Genomic DNA, 23,590 nt, shown 5'->3' with positions numbered 1-23,590 from the left:
TGATGCATTTGGACATGGACTGCCTCAGTATCTGAGGAGCTGTGAATCAACCTGACACTGTGCAATCATCAGTGAACATCCCCACTTCTGACCTCATGGTGGAGGGAAGGTCATTGATGAAGCAACTCAAGATGGTTGGGCCAAGGATACTATCCTGAGGGAACCTTGCTGAGATGTACTGGAACTGAGATGACTGACCTTCAGCAACAACACTGTACTTCCTTTGTGCCAGGTTTTATTCCATCAGGAGGTTTTTCCCCAATTCCCATTAACTCCAGTTTCTTAAGGCTTCTTGGTGCCATACATGGCCGAATGTGGCCTCGGTGTCATAGAGTCATCGAGATGTACAGCACGGAAACAGACCCTTCGGTCCAACCTGTCCATGCCGACAAGATATCTCAACGCAATCTAGTCCCACCTGCCAGCACCCGGCCCATATCCCTCCAAACCCTTCCTATTCATATACCCATCCAGATGCCTCTTAAATGTTGCAACTGTACCAGTCTCCACCACATCCTCTGGCAGCTCATTCCATAAACGTACCACCCTTTGCATGAAAAAGTTGCCCACCTCACCTCTGGAGTTCATCTCTTATCCAGAACTAGGGCTGTGATGAGGTCAAGAACTGAGTGCCTCTGGTTAACCCAAGCTAAACATCACTGAGCAGGTTATTGCTCAACAAGTGCTTCTTGTTGCCACTGTTGATGATGACAACCTTCCATTATGTTACTGATGATCAAGAGCAGATGCATAAGGTGGGAACACTTTTCCCATGTTTGACCTGATGTTTTGAGATTTCATGGAGTTTGGGGTCAATGTTGAGGGTTCCTATGGTAACTCCCTCCCACCTGTATACCATTATGCCACCACCTCTGCTGGGTTTGTCCTGCCAGTGGGACGGAACTGAACCGAGGATGCTGCTGATGTCTGGAACATTGTGTTTAGGTATGATTCTGAGGACGACTATGTCAGTTTGTTGCTTTAGTATCTGTGAGACAGCTCTCCCAATTTTAGTCCTGGACTCCAGATGTTAGTAAGGAGGACTTTGTAGGTTTGACAGGATTGCGTTTGCTGTTGTTGTTTCTGGTGCCTTAGTCTGTGTCACGTAGTTCATAGGATTTCATTCCTGTTATTGATAGTTGAGTCATTCAGACTGACTGAGACGTCAGGTCAACTGTCATTATTTTTCCTGCAGAATTGTCTTAAAATGCAAAGTAAAATTTAATCATAGAAGTTATGCGCAAAAATAAACCATTCTGCCTGTGCTTATGGCAGTTCTTTAACTAGAGATGTCTGTTCTAATCCCATTTCCATAGCATTTCTTTTCAAATACTTATATAATTTCCATTTAAATGATGCAGTGTCTGCCACTTTGGAGAAGCATTTTGTGCTGTAATAAATCTCTGTGAAAGCACTTCTTTAGCTTCCCCTCTGTTATTCTCCTGCTGCAGCTCAGCCTGTTTCCATATTATTGATATAAGTAATCCATATCTACTTATCCTCTGAAAAACCTTTCATAATGTTGATCCTCCTTTAGCCTTTCCCTTCCAGTGAATAAGGCCTCAATATTTTAAGTTGTTAATCCTAAATATAGCAGGAATACATAGAGCACAGAGCAGAGAGAGAAGCCATATGACCCAAACACATGACTAATGTTGCACATGAGCTCCTCAAACCCGGAATCATTCTTCAATGCACTTTTCTAATGAGCTTCCTACATGCACAGTAGCCAAATAATAAAATAACAAATAACTAAGATGGTGCCGTAAGTAGCAAATGGTAAACTTTTCACTGTACTCATTTGAGTACATGTGACAATAAGGCTAATTCAATTCAATTCATTGTAATCAGTAACTGAGGTCTGCTTAAAATTTCAACTTGATTCCTTTCTTTAACCTTCAACTAGGAATAGGCAATAAACACTGGTCCAGCCAGCAACGCCCACGTCCCACGAATGAATTAAAAAAGCCCCTATGTCAAAGGCTTAACGAATACCTTCACCTTTTCTTCCACATTCTCATATTTATCTTTATTTTGTTTTCATTGTTTTTCATGTAGTCTTTCTGAGCATGGTAATAGAACCAAAACCAAATTCAGAATTCCATTAGATATAATGACAGGAGTATTATTATGAACATGGTAATAGTGACATGGGTTATTAAGAATTCTACGTTATAACAGGAGGGTTATTGTGGAAGCAATGAAATTTGTTGCAATAATTGACAATGTCAAGAATTAAACAACTATAAAGGATAAATTATAGTTGTAACAAATTCAACTATTTCCAGTTATTTTCTAACATTTTAACATTGCATTATAGTTGACACATTGTAAAGTAGGTATTTAGCTGCAGATAATGAATATACCTCAGTTTTCACAACATAAAGAAATGGGTATAATCAACAGAAGCCTTTGTTGGCTTAATATAAAACATTTAAGCACAATATATAAAGAGGAGTCTGACTTTCTTTTCCACTTTTATCCAAAATACAAAGAAAGTGCAACACAACAACTTGCCATTCATCCCAGCTGCTCTAAGTTAGCCTCTACCTTTGACAAGAGAAAATGGTTACTATCTCATTTACCCACCCTGTTCCTTTTACCTATTTTTCTTCCTCTGATCTAATCTTGTCCTGACTTCTTTAATGTGGTGAATCTTGTTTTACAGGAGTGCCACCCATCCCAGCAAGGCCAGGCTGGATTGCATGGGATTTATCTTCGTGCCTTTTGTACCGGGCTAGACTCCATGCTGCAGCCCTACAGACAGGCTTTACTTGATCTTGAGCATGAGGTACTTGTCTTCAACTTATATGACAAATTGTTCAAATGCTAAATATGAGACATGTGAATGGTTTCGCTATCATTTGAAAGAACGCTGCAGTATTGTTAATATTTCAGTAAAATTGTCAGGTTTAACCAAATACCCTACTCTATCACAATTGAACAATGGAAGAACAAGCAGCAATGCAGTTCTAGTTTCTTTGTTACTGAAATCTGATGCCCGCTGTCCTCGTTCTGAGATCCCATGGTGCTATTTAAAGAACAGCATAGAGATCTACCGCTGTGCTGGTCAACGCTGCTCCCTCAACCAACATCATTCTGATGTACAAACATGTGAAAATGACAGAAAGGCAAAGACCAGCTGGTTTATCACACCCATCCCATACCGTTATGGTGTAACTGAGAATCTCCAGTGCCCCCAGCCAGCAGAAATCTCCTGAGATTCAGAGAACAAAAACCTTGGGAAATTTCTCCCTGACCTGTTACTGAAATTTTAAAAACAACAAGCTTTAGGACTGCACGGTGACCATTTGACACGTTGCTGAATATCCTTTAGCACATAAAGAAACAGCATGCAATTAGATAGTTTCTTTCCCAAGTTCACAATCTCATGACATTCCAAAATTCTTTATAGCCAGATAAGTACTTTTCATGTGTATCTGGTTGTAGTTGGGATGCAGCAAGCATCCAGAAGCAGCAGAGTAATAAATAACCAAGTTTTCTGTTGTATTTTTAAACATTCTTTCATGGAATGTGAACATCACATTATTAGGTCAGCACTTATTGCCCATGCCTAATTGCCCTTGATCAGAGTGGCTTGCCAGCCTATTTCAGAAGGACAATTAAGAACCAACCACTTTGCTGGTTGAGTCTGGAGACATATGTAGGCCAGACTGGGTAGCGATGGCAAATTTCCTTCACGAGAATATATTAGTGAAGCAGATTATATTTTTACGACAACCTGATAGTTTCATGATAACTATTAATAGGATTAGCCTTGTATTCTTCATTTTATTAATTGACTTTGAATTCTACCAACTGCCCTGGTGAGATTGAACGCATGCCTCCAGCGGTACAGTATTACCATTTTGCCTCTGACCCCCTGATTGACTGCTGAAATTGACTATATGAAAGTGTTCTTTTTTTCTGAAGAATTCTAATGTTGTCTTTGCATATCTACTTTGCAGTTCTTGGCAGACCCACATCTCTCCATCTCTCATGTAAACTACTCTTTGGATCAGGTGAGCCCCTGTTGCGGCATTTTCAAATTGGCCCATTCCTGAAATGTGTCTTGAGATGTTTGCTGCATTACAATACTGAAGATGAATCAGTGAATCTCTTGATGGGAAACTTACAAACACAGGACAGTGGACTGTGCAATCAGGATTTTAGGAGCTAGGACTTAAGATCAGAAATAAACCATTCACCCCCTCTAGCCAGATGATAAATGAAATTCTTAAGGATAACATGGAAGACTCTAAAGTAATGCAATTATCATTAGGTTATGCGAGTATAGAATTAATCATTATATTTGCTCAATTGTACTGTTACTCCTCTCACACCTTTCATTTTGTTTTTTTGATCGTGATCCAGAATTGTGGCGCTCCACTACAAAAAAACTGGGCCGGGACTGTCTTAATCCTTAAATGACAATTGATGATGGCAATAGAAGCTTTTAAGTCCTGAGACTTGCTGAGCCAAGATGTTCTGATACAATATTGCCTTCTCTTCGTTGCCTAACATTTTATTTCATTGCCAGTTTCAGCTGCTGTTCCCATCTGTTACGGTGGTAGTTGAACAAATTAAATCTCAAAAGGTAAGTGTTAGTTTTAAAAGATATATTTGTGATCCAAATTACCACCCAGGCATTTACTGTTCACAGTTCAGACTGTCTGCTCTTCTCTTGCAATACTTATTCAGTGAGATCCAAGTAATATACTAATTTGATGATGCTTTCTGATTTAACTTCTCTTTCCCACCTTTGGGGTGTATAGATGAGAAATACATTAGGCACGGCTCAGTTGTAGTTTGCTCACTTTGGAGTCAGGAGGTTGAAGATGCTGACTTTAGAATGAGATGTGAAACAGAGTCCCTACCTACCCTGTCAGTGAGTGCAAAAGAGTTTGTGTGCTGTATAGATTCCAGCAGTATAAATATTTAAGATTTATCAGACTTCAGGGAAAGAAGTAGGAGATTACAAACATTCTTTTTTAAAAGAAAATTACAAAAGTACCTGCAATCTTAATTGGTTAATGGTTAGTAAATATGATAACTCTTATAGAGATACCAAAAAGAAATGATGTCTGTCTACCTTGTGTTCGAGGCAGGCTTAATAATTGTTTACACCATTTGCAGAACGACAAATTTAGATTCAGTTCAAGGTCAAATATTCATTACCTTTTTAATTAACCTCAGTTCTGTGATAGACATGTATACTTCATCAGCAAAGTTTGATATTTGTAGCTGTGCAGTTTCATTGTTGTCTTTTTTGATCTCTTATCTTTTTTATTTATGTGGTAATAATAAATGGATTGTGCAATTCTTGTTTGAAGCTCTTATGTATGCAGCCTTGCTTGGTGTGCTCTTCCAGCCCCCTGCTTGTCTACTTACATTTGCTTTACCTGTCTGGGAAATAAGCTCTGGCATTCACTCTCTAAACTTCTCGCATCTGTCTCACTATGTCTCTTTTTGTCTCTCTCTCTCTCCCTTTCTCTCTCCCTTTCTCTCTCCCTTTCTCTCTCCCTTTCTCTCTCCCTTTCTCTCTCCCTTTCTCTCTCCCTTTCTCTCTCACGCTCTCTCTCCCTCTCTCATTCTCACTGTCTTCCTTAAAGCCCATTCCCTGACGAAGTCCTGAATGAATATCTCCTTATGTGCTTCAATGGCCAAGTTTTGTTTGATAGTGCTGCTGGTGGGACTTCTTGGTGTGTTGGTGGCACTATATAAATGCAAGTTATTGTCTTTTGGAAATATAATTGAATTCTGTAATCATTGGGATTTCAGGAAAGTGGTGTAAAAGACTCCTACTATGTCACCTTGAACTGTGAACGATTCTTTGTGTCACTTTGTGACTGCTGGTAGTTTATTGAACTATGTAACACTTGGAGCAAATGGCAACTATTACAGGCCTGTCGTTTGTGATGGGAGTAATTTGTAATGATTAATTAAGAGTGTCATGCAAGAAACATCGTTCACAGTCGAAAGTCACATCGACTGAAAATATTATTTTTTTTCCTGTGGCGCATTGGCATTGATGCATAAAATAAGCCTATTAATAGCATTGGGCTAATCCGCACAACAACAACTTGCATTTACATGGTACATTTAACACTCCAAGAAACATCACAGGAGCATTATCAGGTCAAATTTTACATCCAGCCCTGTGACTTATTAGGACAGGTGACCAAAAGCTTGTTAAATGAGATGTTATAAGCAGCATCTTAAAGGAAGGAAGAGAGAGGGATGGTGACTTATAAGGAGGGAATTCTAGAGCCTTGGCAGCTACACAAAGAAAACCCAACGACACCAGAGCTGTAATATAGAACACCCAATATAGCATGTAAGAAATTGGTTTTACAGGAGTAATCTCTTTCTTACGTTTGAAAATTGTGACAATATCTTATGTGGTATTGTAGCTTACTGCAGCATTCTGCATTAATATCAGAAGGTCCCAGTTATTTTGTGACGCGTACCATGTCAGTGTTTGCACTCTACATAGGCTTCATCTTGCTCTCTACATAGGCTTCATCTTGCTCTCCTTCATCTCATTCTATCAGCATGTCCTTCTGTTCCTCTTTCCTGACTTGATCCAAGTTCTTCTTAAATGTATCTGTTATCCTTTCCTGACATGACCTACAATTTGACTCCAGATCCACAGCACCTGCCCACTGAAATGGCTCTCACTAGCCACTCAATTCAAAGAGCAATTAGTGATGGGCAATAGCCAGTGACGCTCAAATCCCAAGAATGAATTTAAAAAGAACTACTCAACTGGATCACTTCCTGTGATAGAGAGCTCCACATTCTCACCACTCTCTAGGTGAAGAGGGTTTTTCTGAATTCCCCACTGAATTCCCCACTGAATTTGTTGGTGATTATGTTATATTTATGAACTCTAGTTTTGATCATCCCCACAACTGTTTTTTAGAATCCCTACAGTGTGGAAACAGGCCCATTGGTCCAACCAGTCCACACTGACCCTCCGAAGAGTAACCCACCCAGACCCATATCCCTACCTAATATTTACCCCTGATTAATGCACCTAATCTACACATCCCTGAACACTTTGGGCAATTTAGCATGGCCAATTCACCTAACGAGCACATCTTTGGATTGTGGGAGGAAACCCATGCAGACACCGGGAGAATGTGCAAACTCCACACAGACTGTTGCCCGAGGTTGGAATCGAGCCCAGGTCCTTGGCACTGAGAGGCAACAGTGCTAACCACTGAGCCACCGTGACGCCCTTGGAAACACCTTCTCCATGTCTGCCTTACTGAGCCCTTGTGTGATCTGAAAGACCTCTATTTGTTCAGCCCTCAGTCTTCTAATTTTTTCCAGCCTGGTCTGGCTTTCCTTATAGTTTTAGCTTTTCAATCCCTGGTCTGTATGAAATTAACTGGTCTCAGTAAAAGCAGGATAAAAACAATGACTGCAGATGCTGAAAACCAGATTCTCGATTAGAATCTGGTGCTGGAAAAGCACAGCAGTTTAGACAGCATCCAAGGAGTAGGAAAATCGACGTTTCAGGCAAAAGCCCTTCATGAGCAATTCCTGATGAAGGGCTTTTGCCCGCAACGTCGATTTTCCTGTTGCTCAGTAAAGCAGTATTAAAGCATGTACTGCCCAGTCAGCCTCTGTGTCACTGGGCTGAGGATGGTAAAATGTAGTCAGAATACCTTTTCTTGCTTGCTATGGAATCTTCATTTGTGAGTATGTAAACATGGATTTTGAGTGAGGACAGGATTCAGTTTAATGCGATGCTTTATCTTATCATGCTGATACTCAATATCTCAGCTATTGCCATGGGAAGCTGTTGGTGGCTGGGTGACCCCGTAAGAGCCAGGAGGAAGGGAGAGTAGAATGATGTCTCCAGAAACTAAACATAATCGTTTTTAGTAATGTGTTGAATTCTAAGCTGTAAATGAATGGTTATTTATGGAAAAGATAGGTAGTGTTTCACTGTTTCTTCATTTTCCACCTTAGATTCATGGCTGTCAACTGCTGGAGACCGTTCACCAACACAGCTGTGGAGGGCTTCCACCAGTCCGCAGTGCACTGGAGAAGTAAGAAACCAGGAAGTTTATTCATACTCTGTTCCACAGGGCTTTTGTCTTTATTAGGAATATAACCTTTGGTTGAAGACATTTCTTAGTAAATTGCTCATGGTTGTACACATAAGACATAGGAGAACATGGCTGATCTGATTATGGGGATGAGGTGGAGGGGGGGGAGGTGAGGTGAGGTGAGGTGAGGTGGGGTCTGGGTGAGATGCTCTTCAGAGGGTTGGCACAGACTTGATGAGCCAAATGGCCTCTATCTGCACTGCAGGGATTTTATGATTCCATGAACTGTCTGTATCTCTCTGCAGATTCTTTCTGTCATCTGCATCATTTGCCTTTTCACCTATTTTTTTGTGTCATCTGCAAATCTGGCTACAGTCCCATTCACTTTCCTCATGCAAATCATTAACATCATTATAAATAATTGTAACTCCTGCATTGATACTGGCATTCCACTAGTTATAGGTTGCCATCCTGAAAATGCCTCCCTTATCCCAAATCTCTGCCTTCTACTAATTAGCTAATCTTTTATCCATGCTACATACAACCTCCAATAGCATGTGCTTTTATTAAGCAGCCTAATGTGTGATACCTTACCAATTGCCTTTCTGAAGATCCAAATATCTTACATCCACTGCTTCCCCTATATCTATCCCGTTTGCTACTTTCTCAAAGAATTCCTAATAAATTTAATAGGTATGATTTCCCCTTGTTGAAGCCATACTGACTCTGCTCAATCATATTGTATATGCTATAATTCTGTGCTACTGCATTTTCTATAAGAGACTCTAATATCCTCCCAATAGCAGACATTGAACTAACTGACCTATACTTACCAGTGTCTTCTTTCCCTTTTTTTAAATAAAGGTGGTGCATCGACAGTTTTCCACACCAAATGGTAATAGTGTGGGAAGAGAGACACTTCAGAAAGCCAGTGTTCAGAATAACCTAGTGACCAGAATCTGTAACTGCACCGTAGCATAGGAAGTTAAATAGCAAATGTTGTCATAACAATCATTTGGGAATTATGACAGAGAAATGGGACTACAAAACCATAACAGCAGGACGTGCATGCCCCGCTCAGATAGGGACCAAATGTAGGCAAATGGGGCTAGTTTAATCCTGAAAACTGGGCAGCATGCTCAAGTTGGGCTGAAAGGCCTGATGCCATGCTGTAGACCTATATGACTGTATCTAAAGATACTTGTTTTATTGATAAATTTTCTCAGCTGAAAGAAATGTTGTTAGGCATTAGTTCTGCTATTCTCATATGTTTTTATATGGTTAGGTGAATTAGTACAGATGTGTCAGGATTTTATCTCCTGCTGTCGAACACTTCACATTAAATGGATGGAGATAGTCCCAGTTTCCAGATTGTTGACAAAGCAGCCCTTTATGTGGTGGAGCCTTCTTCCTGACATAACCCAGAGTCCACGTACAATCCAGCTCTCTCTCCACCATCTACTTCTTAGGATTCTGCTGGGTCTGGCTTCAGTACGAGTTTGGCCCCTGTTGTTTCCTCTGCTATTCAATGAGACAAAATAAAAGTTATGCTATCAGATAAGGCTATTCAAGCAGCCATAGTCCCAGTGCCATTACAACAGTCAGCCCTGTAATATTCCCCCCTCATTGCCATAGTCCAGGTTGATGTACTCCCAATTCAAGATCTGAGCTCAGTGGAAACTCCAAATGCTGCTTTCCTGAGAGTTGTTCTTGAACAGCAAGCTACTTCATCCTTGCAGTGGGAAATGGAATTCCTTCCAGGTTATGGGGAAAGGGAGGATATTAGGTGCCAAACTCAGCCTTTGATAATACTTTACAATTTAATGTTGCCTCATTACTATCAGTATTGCCAACAGAAACGGTAGGACAGGAAGGACCTTGTTGCAATATTTGCCATCAGAGCAATGAACAGGGGGGATTTTAAAATTTTATAATCTAATGAAAGTTCAAAGTGCAGGATGTCACATGGGTTAAAATTCGTAGGAGCAAAGCAGAGAAGTAACAGCTGAGTGATTTTTGAACTCGGATACTTCAAAGCAGTGGAAAAAATGGGATCGGGATTAACACAGTTTTGAGAATTTGGGAAAAAATTAGTTTGAAACAAAGGCAAGAATGATATGTTTGTAAACTGCCCTTTAGTATGCCGTGGAAGACCCTAAAGCCTATGGAGTACTTCTGAAGTGTAGTCACTGTCATAATGGCATAGGAGATAGTTGCACTTACCTTGATTTTCAGTGGTTAAGAAAGCAGCACTGGAAATTTAGGAGGTAAATGGAAAGGAGCAAAGATCATAATATAATATCTGACAAAATAATGAGCTAAGGGTTATTGGTAATAAATGCAAATATGTTAATGAGTTGCTGCCCTGTCCCAATGCAGGATCCTAGCGGTGTGCCACGGTGTGATGTACAAGCAATTATCTGCGTGGATGCTGCACGGGCTGTTGTTGGACAAGTATGAAGAGTTTTTTATCAAGCAAGGGCCTTCCTCTGGCAGTGTTAGCTCCCAGCCTGAGGAGGAAGATGAAGAAGATCTGGGAATCCGAGGCTTGACTGGGAAGCAGCTCCGGGAGCTTCAAGACCTGGTAAGGAGTGGAAGCACCACAAGTTGAAATGACTGCAATTTGTAAGGAAGTATCATATACAGGTATTCCTGTGAAGCTGTATGAGTATACTAGATGGGCGAAAGTGAGGACTGCAGATGCTGGACATCAGAGTCAAGATTAGAGTGGTGCTGGAAAAGCACAGCAGGTCAGGCAGCATCCTGATGAAGGGCTTTTGCCAGAAATGTCTATTTACCTGCTCCTCAGCTATTGCCTGACCTGATGTGCTTTTTCCAGCAACATTCTAATCTTGACTCTGAGTGTACTAGATGACAAATGATGAGTGTACATTCGACAAGTTCATTCATACAGTCCCATCTGCATTTAATGCTACATAATGTGAAGACTGTACCTTTTCGTGGTGTCTTGCAATCTGTTTAGTGTGAGAAACAGAACAAAAAGGATAATAATAAAGGATTTTTTTTTAGTTCTGGGCAAGCATTTTCCAGGTCTCCCCGAAGCATTTAGAAGGATTGATGGGAGAGCTCAACTGGAGCCAAAAAAATCAGTTTCCCCACAGCAGGTTAAAGTTTTGCTATCAAGTGCTCAGCACCTGTTGGAGTGGTGGGGGTCAGGTGGCTCATGTGGGAGGCGTTAATATAATGTGGCTCTGCTTTTCACCTTGTCTCTCAGGCATCTGCAGGAGTGATAAGCCAAGATTAAGTGGTGATCCCGGATTGTACAAATTCTTGGGGGAAAAACATGAGAAAAATGAAGCAATTAAAAAGTCCAACATTATAGACCTTCATCAGTACAATTGTAGGGAAGGAAATGTTGTCTGCATGTGTTTAAATATGGTGCCCATTGGCACAGCAGGCATCAGAACTTGCCACCTGCAACATTTGGTATTTTACCTGCACATGCAACTGAGAAGGAAGGAATTGTGTGGAAAAATCCACTCCACCTCTGAGCCGAAGTCACCCGCTTTGTGTGTAATTTTCATTTTTTTTTAAAAAGGAGTCCGGAAGTTGAGTCCTGCTTGTCTTTCCAATCGGGTTTATTGATGATAATCTGAATGCCTGCCTAGCTTGGGTGGGCTGGTTGACCAGGTCAGGCTTCACCCTTAACATTGTAATTGAATTGAACTGAATTAGCTTTATTGTCACATGTATTCATATTAGTAGTTAAAAGTTTACAAGTCGCTACTTACAATACTATCTTAGGTACACAGGTGCCTTGGTACAGGTTATTGAGTACAAATTCTTAGGGAAAAATAAAGAAGTTAAAAAGTCCAGCATTACAGACCTTCAAAAGTACAAAATCATAGTCATAAATTAGAAAAATAAATAATTTTTTTGAATAACAGAGCTTCCATCATAATATAACAAAGAGGAAAAAAAAAGAAATTTTGGAAAAATTTGAGGCAAAGTTGATTTGGTCCATTTCATGGCTCTAAACCAAAGCACCACCCCTCCCCCACGATTGGAATCCCAGGCCGGAGCCACCATGAGGCCAAAGAAAACACTGCAAGGAGACCCAGACTGACCAAGCCACCTCAAGGAGACCCAGACTGACACTGACAAAAACAGCTATCGAAACCAATGAAAAGGGCCCCAGGTTGCCTGCTGAAAGGGATCCCGGGTGTTTAACAAGTCAGATTTCATGTGATTGAGATTTCTGTTGAGTTGATCAACATAGAGAGTCTTCACTCTGTAACATTGTAAACTCCTGTACAAAGGAGCTCCTTGATTGTAAAAGAGCGAAATAACTTAAAAAGTTTATCCTCACTGAAGCTGGGAAGAGCAAGCCTATCCAGCCTGGAATAAGATCCCCACCCCCCAACAAACCCACCCTTCCTAAAACCTCCAGATAGGGATGGAAAATTCCATCCACTGTCTTCCAGTCAATAATTTAGTAATTCTGTCTAAATGTACAGAGCTCCCTCTGTGTGTGACTTCAGTCAAGATACTTTGAATTCAGACAGAGCTATCCCAGCCATCTGCAAACGCAATTTAAAAATATTCACATCAAGTATTTTTGCTTCATTTTGCCTTCCTATTGTAATAACTTGTATTTTAATTTAAACCGAACCTGTCAGTGGCACCAGCTTGGAGAAGTTATTTGACCTGACAGTGTGAAAGAGCTGAATTAATAGACACAGCTGAAGAGCCTTAGGTTAATGACCGTATCACCATTGATGTTCACTGAGCTTTCCCGGTTAGCTCAGCTGCTTCAAGCCTCTTGTCCTTACGTCACTATCTTTCACCCCGGGAGCTGACTTGGAAAGCAGCCTAAACTGTTGGGTTGGAGAGTCCATTCCATTTACCAGGGCTAAAGAGTTTGAGCAGTATCAAGCCAATATATAGTGAGAATTGCCCAAGATTTGCCATGGAGTTGTTGTCTGTGGCTAAAATATGCTTCAGCTGGCAGTGCTTAAGACAAGGTGCCAGAATGCAAAAGCCTTGCTTCCCTCCCATTGCTGAAAGAACAAGTTTATATGTATCACAGCTCTGAAATGCAAGGGAAAGAGGAAAGACTTGCATTTCTATACTACCTTTCTTAACCTCCAGGCTCTCTCCAAAGTAATACAATAAGTTATGTACTTTTGTTGTGTAGTTACCATTGCAATGGTGTAGAAGAATTTGTGTTTGCTTTGATTTACGGGGGCAGTGAGGGCAGGTTGAGGGCATGGCTGCAATCTATCAATTATGGCTCAGTTGGTCACATGCTTACATTTGAATTGTAACATTTTAGGTTCAAATCTCACTCCAGGGCTTGAGCACACAACCAAAGCTCCATCTGTCTGCTCAGGTGGATGTAAAATATCCTATCGCACTTTTCCAAGTAAATAAAAAATTACTTGTCACTGATGTGCTACTGTTTATGTCTGAGATTTGTTTGATTGCAAAGTGACAATTGCATTTTCCATATAACAAATGTGACTACCCTTCAAAATGTAATACAGACCACTGGGAGCTGTGGGAAGCACTGGATAAAAACAGGATTTTCTTTTCTTTTTGGATTGGTGTAATGTGGGAAACTTGTGCACAGCAAGCTTCCAAAGGAGAAGTGTGACATTAACCAAATGATACGCTTTCCAGTGATAGGGGCTGTCTTTAGCCTTCATGGGAAATGATCTGACTGCAGTAACTGACATTACACAGGCCCACTCAACAGCACAGAATGATCCTACAAATTGCAGTGAATTGTTGTGGGTCTGTTTTTGATTAGCATTATTTAAGAGGGGAATAGCTTTAGATTTGCTGGTGGATGTTAAAAGATGCCATTGGTAATATTCAAAGAGTGTACCTGATGTATACGAGGCTGATGTGTTTGTCTATGTAGCAGTTGCCTTCGGGGTTCAGAATACAGTAAGTCAGATGTTCCAGTGTTTGTGAGCCCTTTTTAAGAAAAGAAGGCTTTCTCCCACATTACAACAGTGACTACTCTGGAAAGTATTGTGAAATGAATCACAAGGATTCAAAAGGTAGAAATGCAGTTTATTTCACTATATAGATCCTCCACAAGAAGGATGTCATGGTAATTTGATTTGTGAAGCTATTTAGTTCATTGAACAATCGCTACTGCTACGCAGCACCAGATACTGACGTTTTTGTCTTTTACTAATAGCGGTTAATCGAAGAGGAGAACATGTTGGCTACATCTCTGAAGCAATTTTCACTGCGAGCTGAGATGCTGCCCTCTTACATTCCTGTGAGGGTGGCAGAGAAGATCCTGTTTGTGGGAGAGTCAGTGCAGATGTTTGAGAACCAGAATGTGAACCACACCCGTGCAGGTAGGGCTCCATGTATGGTGTGTGCCTGATTTTCAGTGGGTCAGGGTAGTGTCCACTATGCTCGCCTATCACACCAGGCTCCGAAAGGCACTGGGTTCAATGGATCCTCTGCTAGGGCAGCTGATCTCCAGCCATGCACACCATATCATCTGGGAAGCCATATTACTGTAAAATCTTATCTCTCTGCTGAGGCCACCTTCAGGTGCTCAATGTCACTCACATCATATGGGCAATTTCAAACAATCACTCCAGTACTGTGGAGCTCGACGGAGGGGATCACAAGCAGATCTCTTGTTATTCTAAATAGAAAACTGCTAAGACTGGACTGTGAAACAGAAAATTTGGAAATGTGCAATGATTCTACAGCTAGTATATTAAACTCAAAAACAAAAGCTTAAGAGTTAGTGAAATAACTCCACAGAGGCTGGTATCCTGTTACTAAGTTACTCTTTATTCACACGTGGTTGACAGTGGTCTGGCTCTCTCAGAGCCAACTCTCAGAGTGAGCAGAATTCCTGACACTTCTGTTCTTACCTGTCAGCCAGGGCTCCCTGATCAGACCAGATTAACTGCCCCAATCAGGAAACTCGCATTCTATGAGGCTGACCTTATTACAATTGCGACAGTTAGGAACAGGTGTATGCCATTCAGCCCCTTTTGTCTGCTCTATCAATCAATAACATGATGGCTGACCTGATTTTGGCCCCCGTGCGCTTTCCTGCTTACCCCTAATACACTTCAACTTGCTTGTCATCTGTCTGCCTCTTCCTGAAAAGTATTCACTGACATACCTCCACTGCTCCCTGGGGAAGAGAATTCCACTGATGGTGAATCTGATATACCTAATTTCCAGTGATTAACCTGACTTAAAGACATTTTCCAAAAGCTTCAAGTACCAGATAAGTTAAGTTAAATTTCAGAATTTGCAGGCGTCACTATCAGTTCCTTACGTACCAAACCGAGTAATGTTGTACATTGTATGTGTGTTTGTGCAGGGTCCATTTTAAAGAATCAGGAGGATGCTTTTGCAGCAGAGCTGCATACACTGAAACAACAGCCCCTTTTCAATCTCGTGGATTTTGAAAATCTGATTGACAGGATCAGAAGTACAGTGGCTGAGGTAAGGGCGTAATCATCAAAGTAATTTGAGACATTTTCATGTGGGTATTGTTGTGCACTTACCAATGTGTGCATTGGTTCATGAATCTGCTAGCTTGAACTAGCCCTGATGTTTAAATGAGTAAGTCCACTATCTATATGCGATGCTAAACTTTACAGCCAGGATGGTCTCATATCTTCTCAGTCTGTGCTGCATTAGCTGTTCGCTGTGCTAACCACATTAATAGTGGGAAGAGAGCGTTTTAAATTCCATAAACTAAATAAAAGTCAAATGTGCTTACAGCTTACAACTATTGATCGACATAGCCCTGGGTCAAAATAGGGTAAAATTAGTCACAGTTAATGTTCTTCTTTTTAGTGGAGAGATCCATGTGAGAAATAGATAATATTTTTGTGGATCTTTGATGGGGACAGAATTAGGCTTAGCTTTAGTGCTGCCACAGTCACTATTTAATGGTTCTGGTTACTTGGTGTATTGGAGGGCTGCCTGTCAATGGAATACCTACAAGATCATTCCTCAGAAGGGAGTTGATGTCTTCAGGAAAATTGAGTGGGGTGGGGAGAAAAGAGACTTTAGGCCTGGAGTTGGACTGAGGTGAGTTTTTTCGGATAGCTGTCGGATTGTGTCCCTGTGTAACTTCATCAGGTGTTAGTACACTCCTATGTTTATCTCCATTTGGATGGTTACTTCATAGCATCACATAACCCTGTGTTTCTCTTTTTGTGTAAACAGCATCTATGGAAGTTGATGGTGGAAGAGGCAGGACTGTTGGGACAACTTAAGGTATGGTTGACCAGTAGTCAACATTCACTTTTTGTGTGGTTCTTAATTATATTGCTTTTAACATATCCAAAAACTTACTGGCATTTCTATCAGATCCTTTTTGCTTAGATCCATTCTTGTGTCTGCAGGCTGTAAGAGTATTGCTCATTATCAGTTAATGTGATTTATTGCAAAACAAAAAGTTTTTAAAAATTCCTTTCATGACCTCAGGACATGTCAAAGCTGTCCATAGCCAATGAAATGTTTTTGAAACATGACCACTGTTATTACATAGAAAATGCAGCAGCCAATATGCACAAAGCAGTTGATTTTCACCAGGTAATCTGTTTTAGTGATATTGATTGAGGCCTGTTTATTGGTCCAGGACACTGGAGGGAATTCCCCTGCTTCGATTTGAAGCAGTGCCATGGGATCTCTTACCTCCGTCTTGAACAGGTATAGCTTCGGTTTATCTTCCCATCCGAAATGTGGCATATCTGACAATTTCATCAGTATTTCATCAGTACTACTCCAATAGTGTTGTTTTATACAATCTATTTAGAAATGCTGATATAATAAGTGCAAGATTGCACTGTTTACATATTACTTAGCAGGTCTGACAGCATCTGTGGAGAGAAAGCAGGGTTAACATTTCGAAACAAGTGAGCCTTCTTCAGAACTGGGCCACTGGACTCTGAATGTTAACTCTGTTTCTCTCTCTCCAACAATTTCTGTTTTTGTTTCAGATCATCAGCATTTGCAGTTCTTTGTTTGACTTTAAAGTTTGGCCCGTTTGAGATAATGAATTTCCATTTCTCCATGTAGCTGTTAATAGCTGGAGAGTGGGAGATATCTGAGCATGTGACACACTTGGAGCTGATGCATGTTGGTGGGACTGGCTTTGCTCTGCATTTAATTCACGCTGTAGTTTGTCTAGGAGTGTTTGATACTGACACCTGATGTCAGGAATTGGAAGTACTGAAATTGTATTGAGTTTCCCAGTACAAAGATCGCTTTTCTATATGGCGAATTCACAAAAATTTATTAGCTTTTTTGAAAAGAGAAACTTAGATTCTTCTGGTAGAAATGTGGCGCTGCAGTTGAGATGTGATTATTGCCCGCAGTAGCGTCCAGTGTTTATTAACATTTGAAGTGAATAAAAAGCTTCCACTATATTTACATCATGCAATAGAATCGCAGAATTGCCACAAGTGTGGAAGCAAGCCATTAGCCTTATCAAGTCCACAGCAGCCCTCTGAAAAGCATCCCACCCAGACCTGCCCCTTATCCTATCCTTGCTACCCTGTATTTCCCATGGCTAATCCACCTAAACTGCATATCTTTGGACTGTGGGAGGAAACCAGAGCACCCAAAGGAAACCCATGCCGACACAGGGAGAATGTGCAAACTCCACACAGACAGCCTGATGATGGAATCGGACCTGGGTCCCTGGTGCTGTGAGGTAGCACAGCTAACCAATAAACCGCGGTGACACCCTGATGTTTATTTCAAGATTACCTTTGGAGCTGTCATGATGCTGAACCTTTAGGACTATATAAATGTGACGTACTGTTGACTAGTTTTTCTCCTACATAAGCTGCAAACAAGTATTTGCATACTTTGTCCTCAATAGAAACCTTCATTTTTCAGTAAAGAAGTATTGAATAAGACAGTACATTGCCTTCTGCCCAACCTCAACTCAAAAGCTACTGAAACCCTCATTTATGTCTTGATCAGTTACAGACTTGATATTCCTTGTTACATTCTCCTTCATACTTGTTCCACCCCCTCATCCAGGGATCAGCTGTCCATATCCCAGTCACAGATAAGTCCTACTGACTGCTTTACCCTACTCCCTTGTCTGGAAGAGGAGAGATTTTCATTTGCAGAGCCCATTTCATAATCTAATGACATCCTAAAATGTCTAAAAGACCCTTGCCTGTTACCTATTCTGATACCCACTGCAAATAAACAGTTGACTGTATGCACATACTCAGGTCAATCTCACAGATACAAGACAAAATAATTCCCATATTTATTTGTGTGCTTCTCTATAAGAATTTTTAACTGAAATTTAACGTATGGATGAGGATTTGTACTCAGGATAGGACTTACTGTTTATTTTGATGTACTGGAATAGTTTCTAATGTACTTTAACTAAAGCTAGATTAGTGTGATAGGGTAGTTTTCCTTATGTTACTACTCATTTGTGTGTAATTTTCTTAATGAATGAGCAATGTTCTCCAAAATAAATAATGCTCATGGATAAATACATTGAAATTGAATTAATTAATGTACAGTACTATTGGTCAGGAGATAAACGTTGACCAGAACAGCAGAGAGTCGCCAGTCTCCTGAACACTCCAGTTGGCTATTTAATATCTACCTAAAGAGCAAATGGAGCTTTGATTTACCATTCCACCTGAAAGACAGCTCCTCTTCCAGCGCAGCGTTCCCTGGGTATTGCAGGATGAATGTTGGCCAAGACCTTTGCTCAAGTCTCTGGAGCGAGACTTAAACTCAGATGTGATAGCGCTACCTCTGAGCCAAGGATAATGTTTGAATGATTCTTTCCAATGATCTCAGGGCTATGGCATAAGCCCTGTCTTCCAGTAACTTCAAACCCTCAAGCTCTTAATACTCTTCCTCACTGTTAACCAGTAGCTACAGCCTGATGTGCTATAACTTCTGTCCTCAACATTGTAGAAGTGCTCAAAACAAATTTTACAATTGTCATTATAGAGAACACTACAGATCAATACTAAGCTATTTCCTTTACTTTCCTTGCATTTCTTCAATTGTATTGGTAAATACAAGTTAGATACTGTTGACTGGCAGATGTGGACTTCACTAAATATTCAGTTCTGTCATGGGCTGTTTTACAGATAATCAAAGATTTCTATCTGCTTGGTCGAGGGGAACTCTTTCAGGCTTTCATCGACAGTGCCCAGCATTTACTGAAGACCCCACCAACTGCTGTCACTGAACATGGTAACATGAGATTACTCATGGAAGGGAGGGAAAGCCGGTGTTGCGATCAGAATGCTGGTGTTTATCAGTATGTTTGCTAGTATTCATTTGGCAATATGTATAATAACTGTGAAAGCACAATTTCACCAGAGGTATGAAGGAGGGGAAATCCTCCTGCATTTGTTTGGGATGGCATTGCGCTTTAGAAATTAATCCCTGCAGGTATTTTATCATAATAATATAATTCACATGTTAGCACTCCAGATATAACACACTGCAGATTCCTTCTCCTCGTTTTGTTCTTTTAAGTCTCAGATCAGTAGATTTCTGCCAGTTAGAGATATGAAGAGATGAAGAGGTTGGAAATAGGAGCAAATCAGCATGAATGGGGGAGGGGACATGTGGATGCAAGGGGGAAAGGGGCAGAGGGGCATGAATTTGAGACCTCTTAGACTTCCTTTTTCTGACATATTCTCCCTCAAGATATCGAAGCTCTGGAACCTGAGTTGGCCCTACCTCATTACCACTTCCTGATTGATCTCTTTCAGTATCATTGGGCTTCAAACTGTTGAAGTGCCACTCCTGAACCATCTTTGTTTTTCTGCCTCATTCCATATTTTCAGAAGCCTACTTCTGTGACCAGTCATTTCACTATTTCTTCTGCCACTAGTCTGTAAGATGTTGTGCAGCATCTTCTAAAGAACCTTACAACTGAATGTTGTTATTCACTCCCGCCCTGAGACTTTCACGGAAGAACTCTCAATCTAAAAAGACTCTTGTCCATTAAGTGTCTTTCTATTCTTTGGTGACTGACTCCAGGAGGATGGTCTTCCAAAGCTGATGACCATAGCTAGACTGACCAAGTTTCTCTGGGGCTGAACTGTGCTGCTGCAGCTTCTATGACATTATGTGTCTCCTAAACATACCGAACGGAGGTTCAACCTCAGACTGAGTAGTCTATGTGATTCAATTGCACAGCCTTCACAGCTGGGTTCTGGCTCTAATTAACACATGAGGCATTACTTTATTTATTACTTGGTTAGCCAAAAATGTAAGTGAGCTTAATTACATAGTAAATTAATAGACTCTTGCCTATTAGATCTATTCAGATACGGGCTGTGAATAAGCTGTTGACTGCATGCTCACAATTGGGACGTGCCTTTCCCTGTTTTTCCAATGTGACGAATTTCATGAGATTTTTCCTTTTCTTTATATACCCATTTCACTGCCCTTCTATGGTCATGCTTCTGACGTCTATATTCTATTAGGTCAGCATGAGTTTCAGTTTGTGAACCCTGTGATCACGAAGTTGAACTTAAACGCTTAGATGAGCAAACATTGGACCAAAATGACTGTAAAGGTTATGGGTCATCAGTACCATTTCTCCGTCACCCAGGAAAGCCACTTCCTATTAGCATTTAAGGTGTTTTTATTCGGAACCAAAGATTTTGTTTTTCTCATAGGTTTGCAATACAGAAAGGCAAGGAGTAATTCAACAGATAAGGTTACAAGATGGTTAGATAGTGTGTGTAGATGGCGTTTCCACTTGCAGAATGACCAAAATTAGGGGCCATCAGTATAAGAGAGTCGTTAATAAAGCCAATGGGGGAAATTCAGGAAAAAAAGGTTTCTTTATCCAGAGAATGATGAGAAGCTGTAGTTTGTTTCCACGGGGAGTAGTTGAGGCAAATAACATGGACACATTTGAGAAGAAGGTAGGAAAACACATAAGGGAGAAAGTTCTCAAAAAATATGTTGATTGTGTACATGAAGAGCAAAAGGACGAGGTCCATATGGAGCATAACAACAGAATGATTCGAATGGGTCAGGTTCTAGCAGTTCTGCCTTGGTTTCAATTTTGGAAAAAGTACGAAAGCAAGCTTTATAATACCTCAAACTCCAGTATTCATTATTAAACTCTAATCTCTCTCATTTTGGAGATGAGCACAAATAGGATTATTGAATTTCTCATGAATTGTTTCTCCCCCTTGCCTCTATCACTGCATTACAGATGTCAATGTAGCATTCCAGAAATCAGCACACAAAGTGTTATTGGATGACGACAACCTACTCCCACTCCTGCACCTCACTGTCGAGTACCATGGCAAAGACCCAAAAGGTAGGTCAAGGCATGTGCCTCTCTCGATCATTCTGCACAAACGTTATTTAATGCCAGCCCTAGGTATACATGTATAGGACCTGTTTCAGATGGATGTACGCTGGTAAAATGTAGATTCTGTAAAGTTCATCTTCTGTTTATCATCCTTAAATTAGGAAATCAACTCTCCACAGTATTTGAGCTAAAGTCTCACCAAAGCTTTGTAGAACTGAAGCATAAAGTCCTTACCTTTATGCTCAATTCCCCTCATAATAAACGATAGCATTTTATTGTGTTGACCATGGAATTGATTTTGTGCTCAGTTATAATTTTCCTGTCAGTTTAATGAATTGTTTTGCCTTCCACCCCAACCTGCCAATCCTGCCCAACTCATCACAGATACTGCACAAAGCCGTGATAACTCCCTGCGTGAATCTTCCCCTCGTGAAGCCCCTGCTTCTGGCTGGTCTGCTCTGGGACTCTCGTACAAAGTGCAGTGGCCTTTGCATATCCTGTTTACACCAGCTGTACTAGAAAAGTAAGTTTACTTTATGTATTTTGTTTTTTTTTTATTGTTGCTGTCAGTTTGAGGAGCACTTCAGTTTGCATTGCTGTTTCTGCATTTCACCCTTCCCCCCCCCCCCCCCGCCCCCCGGACCACTGAACAGCGCAGGTTGTATTTGTTGCTACTGGCACCTTTTCACCACATCATTTGAAGTGTGCTATGCTACATACCTGCTAACCTAGGCAAGGTGTTCAATGATTGTGGAGTCTGTTCCTGTCTTAACCCATTGTTCATCCCTGTGCTTTCTAAAAGCCATGACTGACTTGCTTTCCCCTTCCCAACCAGATGGCTCACTGTGGTAGTGATCTGGAAATCAACCCCAATGCCTTGTCCAAGGAGTCGTCACGAATGTGAAAAGATTTTTAATTCCTCTATTTTTCTGACAAATGAACTCCAGCAAAAAGAAAACACTCAACAGATTTCTGTATTTAACAAGTAATTAACTGTTTATTACAGACAAATTGACTTTAACCAAAGGAGTTAGAAAATGTGAATTGCAGCCATACAACTTTACAGCTTAACGCCATACTGTCTCTCCCCCCACTGAGACAGAGAGAGATTTCTCAGTGTTTTCTGTTTGCAGGCTCAGTTGCGCACTGCCTTGGTCAGGAGTTAATCAGAAAGCTGTTGTCAAGACATTTTCCGGTAATTTAGATGCAATTGGCTCTGTATGTTGTCTACATCTGCTCTTTCTGTCTGAGGGAGGTGGGACATTGTGTACAGCTTACAGTGTTTTCTGGTAAAGGTGAGACTGATTTTTTTGAGGAATAGCAAACTCTCACAGATTGCCACTCCACCCTTTTCTTAATAAAAGAAGTGAGCTCTGCATTTCTTACAGGAAATTCCAATCTGAGCTCCTTCAGAAGTAAGTGGAGCCATGTTTCCATTCTGACAGTTCTTTCACAGTGCAAACCCATTAGGGAAAACAAAGCACACCCCCTTTTTCAGAGCAGTCAGAGTTAAAGGTCTTGAGTCACTGGCAGACACTTTGACCGCAACTGTCAAACAGAAAATACATAATGTAAGTGTGAGGTTAAGGTGATGGCAGTGTAGATTGCCAGATTGATGAGTGCTGCAGGATGTCATTGATGCACAAGGATGTGGAGGCCAAGTCACTGAGTGTGTTTAAGATATAGGTATATAGGACAGAGGTTCTTGATTAGTAAGGAGATCAAGCGTTACGGGGAGAAGGCAGGAGAATGGGATTGAGAAATTTATCAGCCATGATTGCATTGCAGAACAGATTTGATGGGCTGAATGGTCTAATTCAGTTCCTATATCTTTTGGTCTTTGGGTAGATCATGGATACAGAGCAGGGAATGGGCGTTGTTGGGTCCAGAGTGAGGGAAGGATACTGTCAATTCCAGAGTGGGTGCAGGGGGAGTGTCAGGTCAGGGTCTCAGAAGGTGTAAGCTGTCTGCGGGAGGTGGAGCTGAGATCAAACTCAGGTAGGATGGGTTCTCCCATTCAGTTCGACAGTTGAGAGTTCAGCAAGGAGACCCGTTGTTCACTGTAGAGCTTTCTGTGGTTTAGTGTGTAGCTGAACCATGTTTGATTTCCAGATATGATTGCAAATATTATATATGAAGTTGCTGTTGGCGGGGTGGTCGAAAGCACAGGCTTTGTTCAATATTTGCTTGTTCTGTAGGAACCTGACTGTTCTCCTGAAATATT

General features: G+C 40.9%; 1 protein-coding gene across 4 annotated transcripts in view; it reads left to right on the top strand.

Moving 5' to 3' along the window:
• The window catches only part of tubgcp4 (tubulin gamma complex component 4), a 50,343-nt gene that overhangs the window by 7,724 nt on the left and 19,029 nt on the right, over positions 1-23,590 (top strand). For all 4 annotated transcript variants that reach the window (XM_072552905.1, XM_072552904.1, XM_072552903.1 and 1 more), the window contains 11 exons: positions 2,669-2,791; positions 3,969-4,022; positions 4,541-4,597; positions 7,984-8,063; positions 10,443-10,647; positions 14,236-14,401; positions 15,397-15,521; positions 16,254-16,304; positions 19,169-19,274; positions 21,265-21,372; positions 21,751-21,889. In XM_072552905.1, the coding sequence (XP_072409006.1) occupies positions 2,669-2,791; positions 3,969-4,022; positions 4,541-4,597; positions 7,984-8,063; positions 10,443-10,647; positions 14,236-14,401; positions 15,397-15,521; positions 16,254-16,304; positions 19,169-19,274; positions 21,265-21,372; positions 21,751-21,889 (1,214 nt within the window). The remainder of the gene's footprint in view (positions 1-2,668; positions 2,792-3,968; positions 4,023-4,540; positions 4,598-7,983; positions 8,064-10,442; positions 10,648-14,235; positions 14,402-15,396; positions 15,522-16,253; positions 16,305-19,168; positions 19,275-21,264; positions 21,373-21,750; positions 21,890-23,590) is intronic.

Source organism: Chiloscyllium punctatum, chromosome 33, assembly GCF_047496795.1.
Source record: "Chiloscyllium punctatum isolate Juve2018m chromosome 33, sChiPun1.3, whole genome shotgun sequence".
In the NCBI taxonomy this organism is placed as follows: domain Eukaryota; kingdom Metazoa; phylum Chordata; class Chondrichthyes; order Orectolobiformes; family Hemiscylliidae; genus Chiloscyllium; species Chiloscyllium punctatum.
The sequence above is the reverse complement of the archived record's forward strand: the minus strand, read 5'-3'. Positions and strand labels throughout refer to the sequence as shown.